The following is a 20,844-nucleotide window of genomic DNA, read 5'->3' on the forward strand; positions in this document are numbered from 1 at the left end:
CTGGAATTCGGATGCAAACCCTTGGAGGAATATAAGGATTTTGACATGGCGGCAGACGATGGCAAAACCACCTCCGAACATTTCTTTCCTTGAAAACCCAACAGGGTAATGCAAAAAAAGAAAGGATCAAGCCTGTTTCTCCGCCCCTTTATCCTCCTACGAGCAAACATTGGCCTGGATTATACCACTGAAGAAGTACAACAACGAAACTAGCTGTTACCCGGAATACTGGTGTTGGTTGTTTTTGAGGAGGACGATTCAAGATTCTGAAAACAAGAAACTTTTCTTCTTGTGTTGACCCCCCAGTTGAAATACATGAATTCTTCCAAAACTCACAGAATGTGTCGAGCCAGGTGGAGTTTTGTTCTTGTTTGCGCTCACCTGGCAGCAACATGCGGCAAAAAATGTGGCAGATGCACCACAGTGATTCTGAATCCCCGATCTTGCTTTTTCCTGGGGAGGAGGGGGGCAGAATCGCTGTCCTTTGCCCTATCTTACCTCTTCCTTTTTAGCCCACCTGCTTCAGTCCCGCCTCCTTGAGGAGATGCAGATTGTTCCTCTTCCCAAACTGACCTTTCACTTCCCCTCACAGAAACTGTATTGTTTTTCAGCAGGCTATTCTTGGCAGCTTTTCCCAGCCGCAATCCGAGTATGCTATGACATCACAGCAGATCAACCAATGGCTGAGGTCATGGATATTCTGATGGATTGAGAGCGCCTATTAACACTTTGCCGGGAGTGTGGATGCTCTGGAGGCATCTGTGCGCTTGCAGGGCGAGCAAAGGCATTGGGATGGATCGATTTTTCGCAGCAGTGCTCGGGGCCTGAGCACGGAAGACGCAGCCCCTTTTGCCTTCCGACCTTTCCTGTCACGCTGAGCAGCCAAGGCGGCCAAGGACCACAGGAACGCTCATGCAGGAGGCCTTTTAAATCCGCTCCAGAGCCTGTGAATAATTCATCTCCCTGTAGCACTAAATGCTTCCTCCTTCATCTATATTTCATGTAATTAAACTTTGCTTGAGATTCCCCCCCCCCCTTCTTCTCTCTTACATATAAAAAATGGAAGCGTGTTTAAGTCTCCGGTGAGGTTTCTCTTAGGGGGGCGGGGAGAGGAAAGGTCATAAGGACTAGAGCCTTAGATCCCGTGGCGATGATACAGTAAGGGGAGCTTGTCTCGATCACGCCCGGTTCATTGGCTTTTCAGGGGCTTCGGGTCAGCCCCCTTTCGGAGACAGGCGCAGGCCCGCCGGTCTGATTCAGCAGGGCGATCGATCGTTTTTATGAGCAGCAGCTTGCAAAAAAAAACAACAACAACCCAAACAATTGCTCTGTCAAAGGAGCAGCTGCAACGCGCCATCCTTGCGAGGATTTTGCTTACTGGTTAGGAGGGATCAATTTGGCAAGAGGTCTTCGGCAGGTCAGGCAGAGACTACAGGAAGAAATGCTGGACACCTACCAACTTTTTCGAGGGGGAGTGGGGGATATTAGGAGGAAGGACATTCCTGTGTCTGCTCTTGGCATCTGAGGGTTGTATATATGGGGCCGGTGGCTCCGTGACACCAAATGGGCCCCCCCAGTGGAGAACCCCCCACTTGGAACATCACCGAGTAGAGGTGACGCCAGAAATGAGACCTACGCTTGGAAGGTCATGGGATATCATTTCAAAGGATTTGAATATTATTAATTAACGTCGGCTGTTGTTCTTTTGTCTCATACGCTGCCTTGAGCCGGTTTCGGGAGGGCTGGATATAAATCAAATACATCAATAAATATTAAGGGGCATAAGTGCCAATAATACCCCCAACTGGCCAAGGTCAGTAGCTGACGCCCCAAGATGACAAAGAAGCAGGGTGCTTTTCAAGGGTGCCAGGCTCCACCTCTTGAGGGGCGGAGCCTGGGGCTGCTGTACCTTCTGGCATCCTCTGGCAGCAGACCTGAATTTCTCACCTTCGCCCTTCTCTCACTTCCCTGCCCTGATGGGGAGGTCGAGGTCTGCCCTGCTTCCTGCTTTACCAGGGATTTCCTGTTGGCGGAACAACCCTGGGCTTTTTCAAGCATCCTGGTCCTTCCGGGCAAAAGGAACAGAAGTGGTTGAGATCCTGGTAGGGTGGCCAGCCTCTAGGAGGCACCTGGAGATCTCCCGCTGTCACAATTGATCTTCAGGAGACAGAAGTCACCTTGGAGAAAATGGCCACTTTGGACGGTGGACAGTAAGGCATTCTACCCCACTGAAATCCCTCCCCTGGTTCCTTGACCTTACTCCACCCATCCTTCTTGTGCTAATTGGGCCTGCCAACTCTGGGTTGGGACATTCCTGATGCTCTGGAGGTCGGAGGGCAGGGTTTGGCGGGGACAAAAGACGGTGGAGAGACGGTGACGGATCCTGGCAGCTCAACCCGAATACGAATCTCCCTCTCGCTGCCTGCTAGAGTTTCCCAGCATGACCTCCAACAGCTCTTCGGTTCTAGCACCGCACATGACTGTGGCGCACGGCCAGCCGCAGGTAGTGAGAGAACAGCAATTACCACCTGTCTCAGCCAGCGGTGGGCCGCGGAGGAGAAAGGCCAGAGGGCCTGTGCAGAAACAGGCCGCCTGCATCACGCTTAAGGGCGGGAGGAGCCCTGTTCGACCAAGGGCACCCCCAAATGGCTTCCTCCACACATCCCTACGGACAGTCATCCCTCTCCTGCGTGGCCTTGCGCACGTGAGAAAATCCAGATCCGGGCGCTTGCTTTCGAGAGCTGCTAGGCCACATCCGAGCACCTCTGCTTGCGATCGGGGGTACACGGCGCTGGCGAGCGCTGAGTTGCTGGATCAATCTCCTACCCTTTTCAGCAACTTCTCAGTAAGTTAATTAAAAGAAGTGAGATAAGCATGGCAAGCCGCCAACGGCGAGAGAGAAACAAAAGGAGCTTTTCAATCTAGTGTCAGGCGTCAACAGATGGCAACACGAAGTGTTAACTTTTTCTTTTTATGGGTACCTTTAGGAATGTGGTGTGATAAAATTAAAGCACTTGCCTCGTTTCGGGGGCCGGGGGGGCCCTCTGGCTGAGGGAAGGGGGTGTGAATCGGAGGGGTTTGGAGCGGGACACCGCGGAGCAAATGCTAAACCGTGAATTTACAAGCGCTGCTGGGAGATTTCTCAGGATTACAGCTGGTTTCCGGAAGACAGAGATCGGTTCCCCTGGAGAAGATGGCTGCTTTGGAGGGTATCAGGGGTGGCCAAGCAGTGGCTCTCCAGATGTCCATGAACTACAATTCCCATGAGCTCTTACCAGCAAACTGTGGCTCTCCAGATGTCCATGGACTACAATTCCCATGAGCCCTTACCAGCAAACTGTGGCTCTCCAGAGGTCCATGAACTACAATTCCCATGAGCCCTTACCAGCAAACTGTGGCTCTCCAGATGTCTATGGACTACAATTCCCATGAGCCCTTACCAGCAAACTGTGGCTCTCCAGATGTCCATGAACTACAATTCCCACGAGCCCTTGCCAGCATGCTGGCAGGGGCTTGTGGGAATTGTAGTCCAAGGACATCTGGAGAGCCACACTTTGGGCACCCCAGCTCTACAGCATCATGCTGAGGTCCCACCTGTTCCCGCCCCTTTTCCTCCTCAGGCTCCATCCTCAAATCTGCCTGGAGTTGGCAACTGACAGTCTACACCAGGGGTAGTCAAACTGCAGCCCTCCAGATGTCCATGGACTACAATTCCCATGAGCCCCTACCAGCATTCGCTGGCAGGGGCTCATGGGAACTGTAGTCCATGGACATCTGGAGGGCCGCAGTTTGACTATCCCAGGTCTCCACCATATGTGTTTCTAGAGGGTGTCGGCAGGCTCAGAATGAATTTAGGCTGATTCTCACAGACAAGAACCCGACGGGATGAATGTCCACATCTTTCTCTTTTTAAACCCCGCCCTATTTTGTTTTTCCAGGTGTACTTTTGTCAAAGCGGAACACCCTCTGCCTCCAAGCACGCAGTCTGTCACGCCCGCCCTGAGAAAGTCACGTTATATAAGGGATCGGCTATTGGGGGCGGGAAAGCCAAGCGACGTCCATGAAAAGATTTGATGCCGGATGCCAGGCGGAGGATTAGCTCCGGGGCCAGCTGTCCTGCTCTCGGCAGCCCTGCACAAAATGTGACAGCCGGCGGCTGGCTTGCGTGCGCAGAGGGCGTTGCGGCTCCCGGCACAACCGTGCTGCTTTTGATGCGGGTGGCATCGGGGCTGGCCATCGGTTGGAGGTCCGCTCCACTCCGGAAGTTCCTTTGGATTCCAATGACAATTGGAATTGGGTTTTTGGCCACACACACCCCACCTTCCTACCGTCGTGGCCCTAACGAAGCACGTCTGGCCTCAACCTGGGCCAGGGCCTTCTCGGTTCTGGCCCCGGCTTGGGGGAATGAACTAAGGCCCTGACGGAACTATCACAGTTCCGCAGGGCCTGTAAGCTGGAGCTCTTCCGCCAGGCTAGGGTTAATAGCAACAGGGCCTTTTGGAAGGATTGGAATGCTAGGGATGGTATAAGGCAGTGGTCCTCAACCCATGGATTTATATCTGGAGGAACAGCCTTTTTTGCATCCCTTTGGAAGGGTCTACTTTCATGTGGGCAAGTGTGGAGATCTCTAGCTTCTCTTTGCATGCCTGTAGAGAGCAACAATGTGACAGGAAGGTCACCGAGAAGTGGAAAGAATTCCTCCAAGGCTCTGACCCTCATTTTGGCTTTCTCTATGATCTACTTCCTGGTGTCTGTCTGGCTTGTGTTTCCCATCCCCAGTCCTCTTCAGCAGCTGTCCGTGGTCCTGGACTTGAGGCCAGCGAGGACATAATCCAGCCTCTTCCTGTCGCATGGGGGTGAAGTCACATGACGTCCTGTCATGCGCAAGCCTCTCAGCCGGCTCCATGCTCTGAAAAGCTGACGGCCACATGCACAAGAGGAAGACGCTGGCCAGAAGGGGCGGTCATTGAGTTTTGGTGGCCTTCTCAGCAAGGACCGAAGAGAGGTTGTTAGCTCTGGCAGTGAGGCATGGATGCCAACGCACGAGAAAGAGGACAGGATGGAGGCTTTAACATTGTGGCTCTGATCCCGAGAAAGTTAGTTGCATGTCTGACCTTCAGTGAAAGCATTGGGTCAAGTTAGACATACTCCACTGATTTCATAAGCATTAGGTAGGGCCGACTTACTCTGGAGAGGGACTGTTACCTCTTTCTGGCTATCTTTTTTAAACATTGGGTTTGAGCGTATTTATTTGCATTACATAACTTGCCTAGAGCCTCGGAAATTGGATGAGATTTTTTTAAAAAAATCTTGGCTAGATGACTACCCAGTGGAGAGAACGGGGAAGGAGGCATGATGAAGATCAGCAGTGGAATTGATTGTCCAAGGTGGTGGAGAGCTGCCCCTCACTGGCAATCTTCGATCAGAAGCTGGACAGATCCCTATCCTGGAGTCTTTAGGCCAGGGGGTCGTCAAACTGCGGCCCTCCAGATGTCCATGGACTACAATTCCCATGAGCCCCTACCAGCGCATGCTGGACATCTGGAGGGCCGCAGTTTGACTACCCCTGAGCTAAAGAGCAGCAGACAATAATCTGGTGAACCGGGTTTGATTCCCAACTCCTCCTCCTCCACATGCAGCCAGCGGTGTGACCTTGAGCTGCTCACAGTCATTGTTGTTCTCTCAGAGTGGTTCTCTCAGAGCTCACTCAGCCCCACCAACTTCACAGGGTGCCTGTTGTGGGGTGAAGAAGGGAAAGATCCCTTTAGGGTAGTGAAAAGTGGGGTATGGGAAAAAAAACAGTTCTTCTGGCAACCACTGGTGGGGTTTTCAAGCCAAGAGAAGTTCAGAGATGGTTTACTGTTGCCTGGAGGGCCGCAGTTTGACTCCCCCTGCTTTAGGCTGATCCTGCATCAGGCAGGGGCTGGACTAGACGGCCTGCCTGATTTAGGGCACTCACTTGTTAGGATCAGTAAACAGTTTCCTTGGTCAGGAGGACATGGAGGCTCAAGCATGGGAAAAATCTGAGCACTGTGCATTTTGAAAGGGAAGAACTGTGCTAAATGAGTTTCCGTTAAACTTGGTGTTTCACATGGTGGAAGAAAGGGAAGCTGTTTCTCCAGCACCAAACCAAACCCCGTCTCTAACTTCAGCATATATCAGAAAACAATTGGGGCCCAATGGCATTGTCTGAGGAGGTGTGCATGCACATGAAAGCTCACACCTAGATTAAAATTGTGAGTGGTCTTCCAGGTGCCGCTGGACCCCAATTTCATAGAATCATAGAATCAAAGAGTTGGAAGGGGCCACACAGGCCATCTAGTCCAACCCCCTGCTCAACGCAGGATCAGCCCAGAGCATCCTAAAGCATCCAAGAAAAGTGTGTATCCAACCTTTGCTTGAAGACTGCCAGTGAGGGGGAGCTCACCACCAACTTCGGCAGCCTATTTCACTGCTGAACTACTCTGACTGTGAAAATGTTTTTCCTGATATCTAGCCTATATCATTGTACTTGTAGTTTAAATTCATTACTGCATGTCCTTTCCTCTGCAGCCAACAGAAACAGCATCCTGCCCTCCTCCAAGTGACAACCTATCAAATACTTAAATATTTCGTTCTGCTGCTTCCCACCTGAATCTCTCGGTATATATCAGGGATCACAACAAAAATGCAAGTATAACTCAGGGGTTGTTCAAGAATGAGAAGGGTCGGGGGATGCAAACAGACCCACCTGACCCATTGAAATGACTCTGCCAGACAGCTGGGAAAACAAAACCATTTCCCCTTGCACCTAAAACCAAACCAGCAATGCATCAAGCCAGCTCTTGGAGTCAAGACATTCTATAACCAGGGTGCCATTGCTGAAAATGCCCATTGTTTATTTTTCTGTGACCTCGCTTACATGGATGGGGACACACAGGGCAGGATCTCTGTGGAAGGGCCAGGATGACGGCCATGGGAGCAAGCTGTCCCTTAGGCATCCTGATCCCAGACTATTTAGAGCCTTTAATTAAATAACCACCAAGAGCCTCTTGTGGCGCAGAGAGGTAAGGCAGCAGACATGCAGTCTGAAAGCTCTGCCCATGAGGCTGGGAGTTCGATCCCAGCAGCCGGCTCAAGGTTGACTCAGCACTGAATTATCTAGAGAGAGAGGAGGTGGAAGAGGGTGGGTCTCAGATCCTTCCATCCTTCCGAGGTCGGTAAAATGAGTACCCAGCTTGCTGGGGGGTAAACGGTCATGACTGGGGAAGGCACTGGCAAACCACCCCGTATTGAGTCTGCCATGAAAACACTAGAGGGCGTCACCCCAAGGGTCAGACATGACCCGGTGCTTGCACAGGGGATACCTTCACCTTTACCTTTAATGAAATAACCAGTGCTTTGACTGGTGCCCGGGAGCAGACAGGATCTCCTTTAAGGCCAGCGAAATCGCTTGGGGCAATCAGCAGCCAGCCCAAGCAGTAGCAGCACTGCACGCCTGCCCTGCGCACATGCGCTTGGACGAAATGAGCTCATTGACCGGTGACGAATGAATATGCTCCCTGGGAGGAAAAAAAATCTGTCTGGAGATGCCGATTGGCTGCGATGTCCTTGGCTTTTGAAGAATGCCCCCGGGGGACAGCAATAAATTAAACCTCCTTTGGACGCTGCCTCGTTTCCTTGCCTGTGAGGTGAAGCAGGATGTTTGAAACATGCCTTGATCCAGATTCATGGAGCCAAATAAAGTCACCCGGGGAAGGCCAGCCCTGGCCCACGGTCTGTCCATCTCCTTGCCCCATGAACCAAACCGCAGGACCAAATCGAGTCCAGATTCTGGCAGCCTACTTTGGGCCACCAGGGTGGGAAACCTTGCTTGCTCCCAGGCCATTCCTCTCTGCAGAAAGCAACTCCTCGACAGATGAATGCTCCTCTCAAAGCCGTCTCTGATCCAAGGACACCTGTGCCGGTAACCACTGAGTCCTTCTGCACCATCCATGAACCATGCCCAGAGCATGGTCTTCAGCCATGCTCCCATCTCTATGCAGCAAGGAGTACCCTGCGCTCTAAAAGACCCCCAAACACAGCTTGAGATTCTGGGCGGAGAGAAATATCAGACTCTGCAATATCCAAATAAACATTCTGCAAGGCAAGCAGATTTGCACCTCTTCACCTGTCTGCGCGGTCGATTCTATACAAAGAGAACCCCTGTGGCTGCCACCGATTCTCCGAGTCTCTTGCAGTTATCGGATCCAGAAATATGTTTAAAAGCATGCCGAATCCCGCATGCACCCTGTTCCACAGGGTGATGGGAGACACAAAGCCCCCATGGGGGACGGAGAGAGAGGGCCACTCTGATCCTCATACATTCTTGTTACGTACAGGCTTTCAAGTTCCCCACCCGTGCTACTAATCATGGCCAACTCATTCTGTAGGTTCTGGTGAGGCCCTACCTCCTGTAGAATTATCTGTTCGCCTCATATAGGATATTGTAGAGCTGGAAAAGAGACAGGAAAGGACAGTGCCAACGGCTACAAGATTACAGCACCTTCTCTAAAATGAAAGGCTAAAGTGTTGGGGGATTTTAAGGGAGGTTGGAGGGGGGTGCCACATTAAGCTATGGGACAGGAGTTAATAAAAGTGTGCATGGTGTAAACAAAGCAGAAAGAGACACACAGAAACACACACACACAGAGAGAGAGAGAGACCGATTCTGCACATATTGGATAATACTCTTTCAATGTGCTATTGCAGCTGGATGTTTTTTGTGAGAAACAAGAAAATCTACTTCTAAAATGCATTGGAAGTGCATTATGTAATGCAGCCTTTCTCGACTTTTTGACCATTGAGAAACCCCTGAAATGTTCCTCAGGCTTTGAGAAACCCCAGAAGTGGCGTGATCGTGCAAAATATGCTTGGGAAACATGGCAGTGGACACGCCCACCTGGGGCCCCTCCCCTTCCCACCCCCTCCAGGCCCAGTACTGGCCATTTGGGGAGAGGGTGGGTGGGTTGACATGACCATATATGGTCCTATCACCCGATGAACATTTAACACATTAAAATATATATATTAAAAATTAATTAACTCCCACTCATTTGGGAAATCCTCCAGGGCCATCAAGAAACCCCAGGGTTTCACGAAAACCCGGTTGCGAAAGCCTACTCTACTGTGTGCAGAATGGGTCAGAGAGAGAGAAGTCGCTCTGCCATGGAACATGGAAACATCCAACAAAAATGACCTGTTCTCCACTCAGGGCAACAAAAGGACATTCTGAAGAAGAAGGACCTTCTTCTTCCTAGTTTGCATCATTAACGTGTGGGACTCACAGCCACAGATCTTGGGCTGGCTACCAGTGCAGGTGGCTTTCAAAGTTTAGGCCAACTTACGGTCAACGGGCCTGGTCAAAGCCTGACTTGGCTAGCACAGACTAGCCGGATCTCACCAGCTCGTGGAAGCTAAGCAGGATCCGCCCTGGCTAGAATTTGGATGAGAGACCTCAGCGGAAGCCCGGCGTCATGACCTGGAGGCGGGGAACAGCAAGCCACCTCCGTTTGTCTTGTGTCTTGAAGAACCGACTGGGTCGCCAGAACTCGGCCGTGACTTGACACCACTTCCCACCGCCACCGGGGCCACCGAGAGCTATTTGCCAAGAGGCTTACATGGAACCTCCATGTTCAGAGGCAGTTTATCTCTGAACGCAGGGGAGAACAATGAAGAGCCACTTTGGCCCCTGTGCCCTGCAGGAGCCCAGCCACGGTGGGAAACCAGATGCCGGAGTGGACGTCGCAGTCCGTCAGGGCTCTCCTTACGTGCGGAGCGTTTAAAGTCAAAGGAAATATCTATCCAAGTGGGCATAAAGATATATATAGCGAGAGGGGGAGGGGGACAGGGAGTGAACAAGCTCTCTGTGTATCCACTTATAACTCTGTTGAATATTTTATGGAGTTCTGCTATGACGGTGCATCTTTGAAAGCGGCACCCGCCCCCGTTATGTAAAGCAATTTTGCCAGGGCCACGCCAGCCGCTCCCCTCCCTCCAGAGCGGTTTTGGGTTTTTTCTCCCCCTTTTACTTGGCTTTTAAAATAGCTGATGTCCTCTTGCTTTTATCCACCGGCCTCGTGCGACCTCTCTGAGCCTTGGACGGACCTGGTTCAACAGCGTCCCTGGGAGGGGATGGGGAATTGCCAGGCCCCGTTTCAAGAGACGGCGGGGGAGAGACAGGCCGGCCTACATCATGCACCCCCCTGGTAGCTGCAATCTCCTGGCAGCTTTAAGGCTGAGTCGATTTCTGCACACTTAATAGGAGGGCGGCCTCTTTGGCTGAGTTTTCAGAAGACATCGGGGCCTATTGATTCCTGCTTGGACTTAGGTGCAGAATGTTCAACGTCCAAGAAAATATACCCCTGTAGAGAGAGCCCGGGGGGGGGGGGAGAGAGGACGTGTGCCTGACCTGAGCAGGCCAGGATAGATCCTGATCTCATCAGATCTGGGAAGCTACGAAGGGTTGTCCGTGCTCAACGTTTGGATGGGAGACCATCAAGAAATTCCGGGGATGCTACGCAGGGGGCAGCCACAGCCCCCTACATCTCTGGACATCTCTTGCCTTGAGCTGGCTGCAACTTAACAAGGCTTTTCCTCACCAAGAACGCCGTCCCCACAATCCTGAGGATCTACGTCCTGGTTTCCCAGCTGTTCTCCTTTTCACCCACTCTGACGGCCTCTCAGAACCACGGCCTTAAGAAGATATCGGAGACGTCCATCAGTCACCACCACCACAGCTCCTCCCACCCGCATCCTGTCTGACTGGTTTCTTAAACCCATTAAAAAGCACCCTGGCTCTTAAGCACTCCGGTTCCCCCGTGCTTTTGCTGGATGAGATCAAGTGGAATGGAGACAGGGAGAACCTGCTGGTGTCCAGCCGGGCTGAAGATCTCGTGATACTGGGGAGTCGCACAGGGGTGGGGGAGATTACAGCAGGTTGACTGGGGGGGGGGGCAAGTGCATGGGCGAAGGTTAAAACCTGAAATATTTCCTTCCTCTTGTTCCTGCGGCATTCACCATCCCCACCCACCCACTTCCATGACCCGGCACATAATAGCGAGTGTTCACAGATGACCCCGAAAAGTAGAACAAAATTCTTTGGCGCTGGCCTTTCTAGCAAACTGAACACAATGGCGCAAAACACACCCGAGCGTGCAAGTTTGCAACCGAGAGACTCCATCTGGCTGACGGGAAGGGAGGGAGCTTTAAAAATAAACCGGATGGAAGGTGGATTGGAGAGAGGGAGGGGAAAAGCTGGATCGGAGGAGGCCAAGCACAGATGACACGGAACTGTGAGATAGGAGATGGTGATGAGATACAGATAGATAGATCATAGGTAGGTGACAGATGGCTGGACAGGCAAGTAGAAGTAGGGTAGGGTAGGGTAGGGTAGGAAGGAAGAGATAGATAGATAGATAGATAGATAGATAGATAGATAGATAGATAGATAGATAGATAGATAGATAGATAGATAGATAGATAGATAGATAGATAGATAGATAGATAGATAGATAGATAGATAGATAGATAGATAGATAGATAGATAGATAGATAGATAGATAGATAGATAGATAGATAGATAGATAGATAGATATAATGCACATGTGATTCCATGTATGGAACAGTGTTAGGAAATGTGCATTCTTCTGAGCCTAAGTGTGAGAAACTGTGGCAGAGGGGTGGGGAATTCACAAAAACTGCAGGTGTGCAGAGGTCTGTGGCCCTCCCGTGTGATCCTATGCAGAACTCTAATCTCCAGGGGCCCCGGCTTCAACGAGCAGCAGAACTATTTAGGATTGCACGGCCCGGCTCTGTCCCTGTTTTGTGTGGGGAGTCAGGCAGGGTTGCAGGCAAAAATTGTTAGCCCGCTGATCGGAGGCCGAGTTGGGGTCCCAAAGGAGCGCAAGAGTGTGGGCCCTCAAATGAGCATTTGGAAGCATCGGGCGGAGTGAGGGGGGGCTCCGAGGGCACACCTGTGAGCGCGAGTCCCTGTGAGCACATCATGCACAGGTGTGAAGTACTGGCGTGCATGATCCATCTGTCGGGCTAAAAGCAGGGGGTGGGGGAGGTGCGAGCCTCTGCCCTTGGCTATCGGAACCCCCCCAATTCCCCGGTCGCTGGGTAGAAATCTCGCCCTGTAGCTCTGCTCCCATTGTCGAGCATGAGTAAACACACCGAGCCATAGGCAGCCGCCAATGCTCAACTCCCCTGTGGACGCATTCCCCCCCCCTCCTCCCGTGCCTGCATTACAAGCCACTCTGATCCACCTCCATCAGCCCTTCCTGCCCACGTCGCGGCACGGCTCTTACCTGTTTATCTGCCCTAAGGTCCTCCCGGCGAACTTTTTAAACTCTTCTTTCCGAAACTCCATGGCTCCTGGGTCGTCTTGTGCCGGGATCGGGGCTGGAAGGTCCCGGAATTGGGTCCCAGGGGGGTCGCCCTCGGAGACGCGGCGCTGGGGAATCTAACGCTGGCTCCACCAAGACATCCCGGAGCGGCGTCGGGGGTCGGTCTACTCGGTTGCCTCGGAAAGGAGCCGGGTCTCGTCGTCGGATCCTGTCCCTCGCCCCGTCTTTGCGTCCGGATCTCGCCTCCTGGCTCCCGATCCCCCCCTCCCGCCCTTCTCTTCCCCTCGCCTTCCTCCTCCTCCTCCTCCTCCTCCTCCTCTTCCTCTCCCTCAGTCCTGCCTGCGCTTAGCTCGTGGGGATGCAACCATCTCGGGCTGTGCCCACCTGGCCCAGCGCCCGTGCCACCAACTCGGGCAGAAGCGTCATTGGGGCCGCCGGCCCGACGTAGGAATGCCCCTGCCCGGCGTGGGAGGCGGCTGCGGAGGCGTCCGGGGCCCGCCGCCACACCCCGCCCCGCCCCGCCCCAGCCCGGCCCTCGCCCCGCGGCCCCTGCCCCACCTGGCCGCGTCTGCAGCCCCCAAGCCGAGACCAAGGGCGCCGCGCAGCCGGACGCCAACTTTGCGCGCTGGTATTCAGCACCACGGACAGCGGCCGGCCCGGGCGAGGCGAGGCGAGGCCAGGCGAGGAGGAGCGAAGCGGGAAGGGAGACGCCAGCGGCGGCCCAGAGCCGCGGGATTAGCCGGGAGGCGAGCGCCGGGAGGGGCGGCTGGACGGGGAGAGGGGCTTAGTGGGGAGCGCGGGTGGGAAGGAAGGAAGGAAGGAAGGAAGGAAGGAAGGAAGGAAGGAAGGAAGGAAGGAAGGAAGGAAGGAAGGAAGGAAGAAAGAAAGAAAGAAAGAAAGAAAGAAAGAAAGAAAGAAAGAAAGAAAGAAAGAAAGAAAGAAAGAAAGAAAGAAAGAAAGAAAGAAAGAAAGGTGGATACTGTAGCGGTCTGCTTAGAAGCGGGAAGAGGAGGAAAGTGCGTTGGGGGGGAGGGGGTGGCCAGACAACGGAGGCAGAGGAGAAGCGGGGCGCCAGCAGGATGAGTCCCCTGCAAGTCCCAGCTGCATCCCCAGAGGAGGGCAGGCCAGCAGCCCCCTCATTAATCTTTCAAAAGTACTTAACTAAGCAGAGACAGGAGGAGGCAGGGGAAGGTCCTGGGGGAGGAAGTCGCTGCAGAGCCAGCAGGAGGGGGGGGAGAGAGAGGGAGAGAGAGGGAGAGGTGAGGGACAAAGAGCTTTTGACAAGGCAGGGCTGCAGGTTCAGCACTAAAATGCCCCCCCACACACACGCACACACACAGAGGATATAGTTTTCTAGTAATGCTAGGGGCTCACAATTTATAGAATTTTCCCCAAAACATAATCCCTAGTTCGCCCAGGGTCTCAAAGTCAAAATCATCAGGCCCCTTCAGGCCTGTTTTCCTGAGAGCAATGGCCCAACTCTGCCAGTTCGGCATCACTTTCCCAGCAGCGTGCCCTCCAGGTGGGCATCATTTTAAAAAAAAAGAACAGTACACTGGGCACAGCCTTGGTGCACTTCTTGTGACCCTGGTGTAGGGAAACGCAAATGCAACTCAATTAAATATCTCTCTTGGAGTCCAGGCAGTGGGGTGTCCTCCTGTGCTGTGCTCTCATTCCTCCCACAACATTGTTCTGAAGGTCAAATGGAGGAGAGGGAGGGATGCCAGCCACCAGGTGGGACCTGGGGGATCTCTCAGCTTTACAGCTCATCTCCAAATGACAGAGATCAGTTCCCCTGGAGGAAAGGGCTGCTTTGGAGGGGGGACTCCATAGCATTCCACTCCATTGAGGCTCCTCCCTGGCCCCAATCCCACCCACTCCTGGCTCCACCCCCAAAATCTCCGGGTATCTCCCAACCCAGAGCTGGAAACCTTAAGGAGAGAGGTTGTAAGCCACTGGGGAGAAAAGTGGCTCATGAATCATCAATACAAATCTATGAACATACATCAAGCATCAATATCATCAACACTAATCTATAAATGCAAAAGACATCCCCCTCCCTTCCGAAGAGCTTCGCTCCGAAGGAGTCACCCTATTTCAGGGGTGGCCAAACAGTGGCTTCCCAGATGCCCATGGACTATAAATCCCATGAGCCCCTGCCAACAGCTGGCAGGGGCTCATAATTGTAGCCCACGGACATCTAGACATGGACAATAGTAGTTCTCTCTACCTGCTACATTAAGGCCGTCAAACCCTCCTGAATTCCCCCCAGCAAATGTGCAGGGGGGGTGGGGTGAACCAGCCCCTCTCCTTACTCCATCCCTCAGTCTCCAGAAAGACAAATCCCAGCATCTCCCAGCATGCCCCCTGGCTCGAAGGAATCCTCATTGGCGACGTGGTCAGCCTCTCTCTTTGCAGGCGAGGCATTCTGTTACAAACCCAGATCTGCAGGCCGCAAGAGCAGAGGTGGAAACAGGGCCCGGGTTGGCTCGGCTCTCCGCCTCGGCCTACCTCTTGGGACAGACCAGCTGTCAGCTGAGCCGCAGAAGGCCGGGGAGTTCTCCATGCTAGACGAGGAGCAGCGTGGCTTGGGAAGGGAAGGGGGACCCAGCGGGACACAGATGGCGCTGCTGTGTGAAGAGGAAGAAGAAGGGATTGGTGGAGGAAGAGAGACCGGCAGGGAGGGCAAATTGGAGCTGAATGAAAGCTCCGGACTTGGGTCCAAACAACGGAGGCTTGTGAGCGACCACCCTGTGCCCTCAGGAGCAGCAAGGGGAACCCACAGCACCTCTCCGGCCCGGCCCTCTCAACTCTCCTTGCAATGCCTAGGGCAAGAGGAAGCACCTGCAGGCCGTAGCCAGGGCTGGGCTGAGGGATGGTAACCTCCAGGTGGGACCTGGGAGTCCCCTGGTTTTACAGTTTATCTCCAGCTGACAGAGATCAGTTCCCCTGGGGAAAATGGCTGCTTCAGAGGGTGGGTTCCATAGCATTAGACTCCACTGAGGTCCTCCCCCGCCCCAAATTCTGCCCACTCCCGGCTTCATCCCCAAAGAGCTGGCCATCCTAGGGCCAGTGGATTCACTGCTCCACCTGAGGTACCTGTGCATTGTACAGGCAGCTGGATTTGAATTCTGCACGTGGCCATTTTAAAAATACTTGTTATGGGTTATTAACAACGTCACCCCTGCAGTTATTGTGTCCATGAACCTGGTAAGGTGCTTTGGGAGGGGAAGTAACACAGCACAAGAGCTGGTTTTTAGGACCTTGCTTTTCACCACCTGAACGAGTCTCAAAGAGTCTCAAAGTGGCTTACAATCACCTTCCCTTCCTCTCCCCACGACAGGTGGGTGAAGCTGACGGCACTCTGAGAGGAATCTGAGACGGCCTCCTGCTTCTCAAAGTATCTGAGCATCACCTTTCCTCCCGCTCCTCAGAACAGTGAGGCAGGTGGGGCTGAGAGAGCTCTGAGAGAACTGTGCCCGTCCCAAGATCACCCAGCTGCCTGCATGTGGAGGAGGAATGGGGAATCAAACGCAGTTCTCTGGATTAGAAGCCACCCCTCTCTGAACCACCACACCATGCTGACTCTCCTAAAACAGCAATGACCTGTCTTTTTAATTAGGGGATGGTTCCTCCCTGGCCAAGCTCTCTGGGGTCCAGACTCCCCCAGTCATCCTTCCTCCCCCACAAATTAGACAGGGAGGGTCTAGCCCTGCTTAAAAGTGTTGCAGCTCTACCTAGTGACCCCTGGGTACCTGGAAAGGCCGGCCAGTTCCCTGGGGAACCATGAATGCTTGAAAGCTGGTGAAAATATCGGAGGTCAGGTGGCAGCTGACTTACAGGGCCCAGTAGGGTTGTCAAGGCAAGAACAGATGCTGATAATAAATCACCTTCCCAGCCTCTGCTCGGGCTTCCCGGGTGCTCTCCCATCTAACTCCTAAATCTCAAAGATCTAATGAAATGGGGCTAGCCCGGGCCATCCAGGACAAAAGCCGGAGACCCGGCCCGACCCCTCATCGACTCTCCCTACAGCTCTCCAAGGGAGAGAGCAATCAGCAGGCCAGGTGGTGAACAGATCGGGGAAGCGGCACAAGCAGTAGGGGAGGGAACGCCAGGTATAAACCGACGGCTGCGGAAAGCACAAGCAGAGATGTACTTGAACAATCTGACAAGATCCTGCTGTCTGGGCCGGGGGGAGGGGCGGGGAGAAGATTTGCAGAAAAGTCTTTGCTCTGAGAATACCGAGAAGCCTAATTCTGTAGCATGATGATGAATCCCTTCAATCTTCCAGACATGCGCCGTGTATTGGAATCACAGGACAGGATGCTTCCCTTGGAAAGATATGTAGAGATACAGACCGCAGGGGCAGATGCCTTCACCCCCCGTTTCGGACTGGCGTTGTGTCAGTGGCAAGATGGCAATTGAGGCCCCCCCATGGATTATGCCCTGGACTGTCGTCTGTGACAAATAAATTTATTGGGAAAGGACTGCCCTGGGGCACTCCAGAAACTAAGAATTTGACCTTTCTGTGGTCAGACAAGAATCCACTGGAGGGGCATTTTTAGCAATGGCTGCCAGGAAAACTGATGTCCGAGGGTCTTCTCTTTAAAATGCCAATCCCATTTTGGCATTTTATTGACGACACTATTTTACATTTGATCGCTTTATGCATACTCTTACCATTTGTTTGGTTATGTCCTTTTTGTACAGTCCTGCTTTCGTACAATTGTGACGGCCGACGGCCAATCCAATAAAATCTTAAATTAAAAAACAAAACAAAACTAGAGACACAGTCTGCCCTTGCGGGTGTGTCTTCTGCGTTCTCGGGGAAAGGGCCGGCTTGTCCACGGACACTGCCCTTGCTCTCCGGTGCCCTCACTTGCCCGCGTTGATGTCATCCCAGAGCCGAGTCTGGCCGATGGTGCCGACCCACATTTTGTTGACGGGCAGCCGGTGACGTCATCCGATCGGAGGGGACCTGGGGACGTCATTCCAGCCCCTCTCTCACCCCAGATTTGATAGCGTCACTCCTGGGACTTAATTCGAGGAGGATGCAAAACCATGGGAAACCGACGCACCCAACAGGGTTGGAGAGATGAATAAATCCCTTCTTCATGGCTCTTTCCTCATTACTGGAGCATAACTTTCCATTAACAGCTCACGCCAGTGATGGAGTATACAGACTCCAGGGTGGAACGAACTGGAAGGGGGCAGTGAGGGTGACCATCACTGTCCACTGTGTTCTCCAGGCATTACAATCACTCTCCAGACTAGAAACCAATTCCCCTGGAAGAAGTGGCAGCCTTCAAGGGCAGACTCCACCGCTGGGTCCTCCACCATGGTGCCCACCGGTACTCCCCTTGCACCCACCCGAGCTTTATGGGAAGTGGGAGGCCATTGTAAGGTAAGGCTGTCATTTTTCTCTGGAGGTTAGACATTGCTCGGTTTGGCCTCTGTTGACCGAGTTCCCCGAACCCAATTTACTTGCAGGTAAGGACACTGGCCTCTTGTGGCGCAGAGTGGTAAGGCAGCAGACATGCAGTCTGAAAGCTCTGCCCATGAGGCTGGGAGTTCAATTCCAGCAGCCGGCTCAAGGTTGACTCAGCCTTCCATCCTTCCGAGGTCGGTAAAATGAGTACCCAGCTTGCTGGGGGGTAAACGGTAATGACTGGGGAAGGCACTGGCAAACCACCCCGTATTGAGTCTGCCATGAAAACGCTAGAGGGCGTCACCCCAAGGGTCAGATATGACCCGGTGCTTGCACAGGGGATACCTTTACCTTTAAGGACACTGGCAAAGGGGCTGGTGGGAATTGTAGTTCACGGACATCTGGAGAGCCACAGTTTGGCCATCCCTGCACAGCATCAGATCCCTACTGACCTCCCTCCCTGGGAACTGCTCCCGACTCTCAAATTTGCCAAACTGGAGGTGGCATCCCTAACTGGGCACTCTGCTTCCCGGTGCCATCAGAGCATTGACGGGTGGGAGCAGGTTCCTTTCAGAGCTGGCATCTCTTGCCCCACCTTCTCTTCCAGGGGGCTTCCCCGCTACGATCTCATCTTGAAAGTCAAAACACTACGCAAATCAGTCCTCCTTCCCAGACTTGCGTACCCAGCAATCCGCCCCATGGCTCTTTCTCTCCCCCAGGAACCCAGGCCTCTTTGCCAAGCAGCAATTAACCGATATCGCAGCAGACTACGGGAAATTCCCCACCGCGAGAGCCTTGCAGGCATGTGCTAATAAGATGCAAATTTATGGACAGTGGAAGCTGTGTCAGCAGAGGACAGCCAGCGTGGGGGTGGAGGCAGCCTCTCCTCGGTTTTCTGGCCTCCTCACCTTCATGCCAGATAAAAAATGCCCAGAGAAATCAACCCAGTTCAACCAGGCCTCCTGGCTGCCATCTTGGATCGTGGATTGGCCGCAGCTTCCCCTTTGCGAGGGTTCGAGGAGCAAACCCCAAAGAGGCAAGAGGGTTGAGATCCCACCATGGCAAGAATCTGCCACCAAGAGAGAATTGCATTCGCTGGGTTTTCATACCCTGCTTTTCACTACCCGAAGGAGGCTCAAAGCGGCTGCCGCTCGCCTTCCCTTTCCTCTCCCCACAACAGACACCCTGCGAGGTAGATGAGGCTGAGCGAGCTCTGAGAGAACCGTGACTGGCCCAAAGTCACCCAGCAGGTCTCATGAGCCTCTAAGTGGATTACAATCACCTACCCTTCCTCTCCCCACAACAGACGCCCTGTGAGGGAGGGAAGGCCGACAGTTTTAAGAGACCCGTGACCGGTCCAAGGTCACCCAAGTTGGCTGCATGTGGGGGAGTGGGGAATTGAACCCGGCCCTTGAGATGAGAGGCCGCTCCTCCAAACCACCACACCACACTGACTCCTGCCTTCACCTCCTTCCTGTTTGCAGGAGCTGAAACGGCCCCCGGAGCTGGGATCTAACCCGTTCGGTGCACCTGCTGAAGGTTGGACCATCCATAAACCTTGGCCACAGCACCCCCTACAGGGGAGCCCCTGTAACACGCAGGGGCCCCTTTGAACCCACAGTCAGGGTCCAGGGAAGAATCCTTCCCCCGCCAATAGTCAGATTCAGGTCTCCTCAAGCTCTCTCCTCCCTCCTGGCAAGGCGGCCCCGAGAGAAAACAGGTTGTATGAAGGCAAACAAGAGAGACAGAAGGAGCGAGGGGGGGAGTTGGCGGGGGCGGCGGCGACGGACATGTGCTCGCGGAACAGGCTGTGCGGGAGATGGGAACAGAGGAAGGAGAATTTGTGCCGGCACATGTGTGCACACACCACAAGAACAGAACTAGGAACTTGCTGGTTTGAAATCGACAGAGGAGGATGGGGAGCAGAGCCCACGGCTCAAAGGCCCACCCCAAGGAGCGTTGTCTCCTCTGACTCACGGTGCTCTCCAAGGCTTCGTTACGTAGCCTTTCCCTGGCTCCTTCTGAGCCCAGCATGGCTTTGGTGTGACACACTGGGAGGAAGCTGGGAGAACCATAGAAGTGGGTGGGTGGCCAGTTGGCTGGGAGGAATCCAAAGCCACCCGGGTGCACGACCATAGAAATGTGATTGGGGGGGGGGGATCCGTTGTCTTCAGTATAGAGCACGGGTAGCCGAACTGTGGCTCTCCAGATGTCCACGGACTACCGTTCCCATGAGCCCCTGCTGCTGGCAGGAGCTCATGGGGACGGTAGTCCATGGGCATCTGGAGAGTCACAGCTTGGCCAGCCCTGGCATAGAGTTCAAATCCCCATCCCCACTTCCCATGAAACTTACTTCCATGACCTTTGCTTACCATCCCCCTGGGGCAGTCGTTGGCTCGCAGTATAGCCCACCTGGCGGGGTTGTTGTGACGATCCCCTGGAGGGGAGAGGGAAGGGCGGGATTTTAAATGCCCTATCCATAAGTGACGCCGAGAAATAAAGACCACCAGGCGGGAGCTCAAAATCTGCAACTAAGGAAATGGAAACGGTGAATCATTGGGGGGGTCGGCGGTGAGAGCTTTGAAGCAAGTCTGCTTCGCCGTGGCTCAACCACCCCCGTTCCACAAGCACAGCAGCACCCCCCCCTCCTCCATATTCGGCAGGAAAGGGACAGAAGTCACTCGTCGTGCCACCCCCACCCCGTCGCCAAATTCCAGCGGCAGATAAGATGGTGTGAAAATTTCTGACAAGGTTGGATTCTGTTCATGCAGGAGGCGGGGAAACGTGGGCAGGAGAGGCAGAACGGAGCTAGGAGGGCAAGTCTCACCCTGGCAGCTCGCGGCAAGTTCTTCTGACATCTCAACGATGGGCAAGGATCAACTCGAGGAATGAAGGCGCTTCTGGGCCCAACAGAAGCCCTGCCCCAAAGAAGAGGAGGTAGCGTTTTGGACGCGCCCTTTTTGACTTCCCAGAGCAGTCTCAGACCAGCTTACAATCACCTTCCCTTCCTCTCCCCACAACAGACACCCTGTGAGGGAGGTGGGGCTG

The 20,844-nt window shown here is 53.6% G+C and overlaps 1 protein-coding gene across 1 annotated transcript in view; it reads right to left on the minus strand.

The window, feature by feature from the left end:
- SLC17A7 (solute carrier family 17 member 7) overlaps positions 1-12,625 on the minus strand; it is a 33,741-nt gene extending 21,116 nt beyond the window's left edge. Inside the window, exon 1 of the mRNA XM_077314832.1 lies at positions 12,330-12,625. Coding sequence (XP_077170947.1) covers positions 12,330-12,391 — 62 coding nt within the window. The 5' untranslated portion in view covers positions 12,392-12,625. The remainder of the gene's footprint in view (positions 1-12,329) is intronic.
- Positions 12,626-20,844: the final 8,219 nt, after the last annotated feature.

This window comes from Paroedura picta, chromosome 16, assembly GCF_049243985.1.
Source record: "Paroedura picta isolate Pp20150507F chromosome 16, Ppicta_v3.0, whole genome shotgun sequence".
Taxonomy (NCBI): Eukaryota; Metazoa; Chordata; class Lepidosauria; order Squamata; family Gekkonidae; genus Paroedura; species Paroedura picta.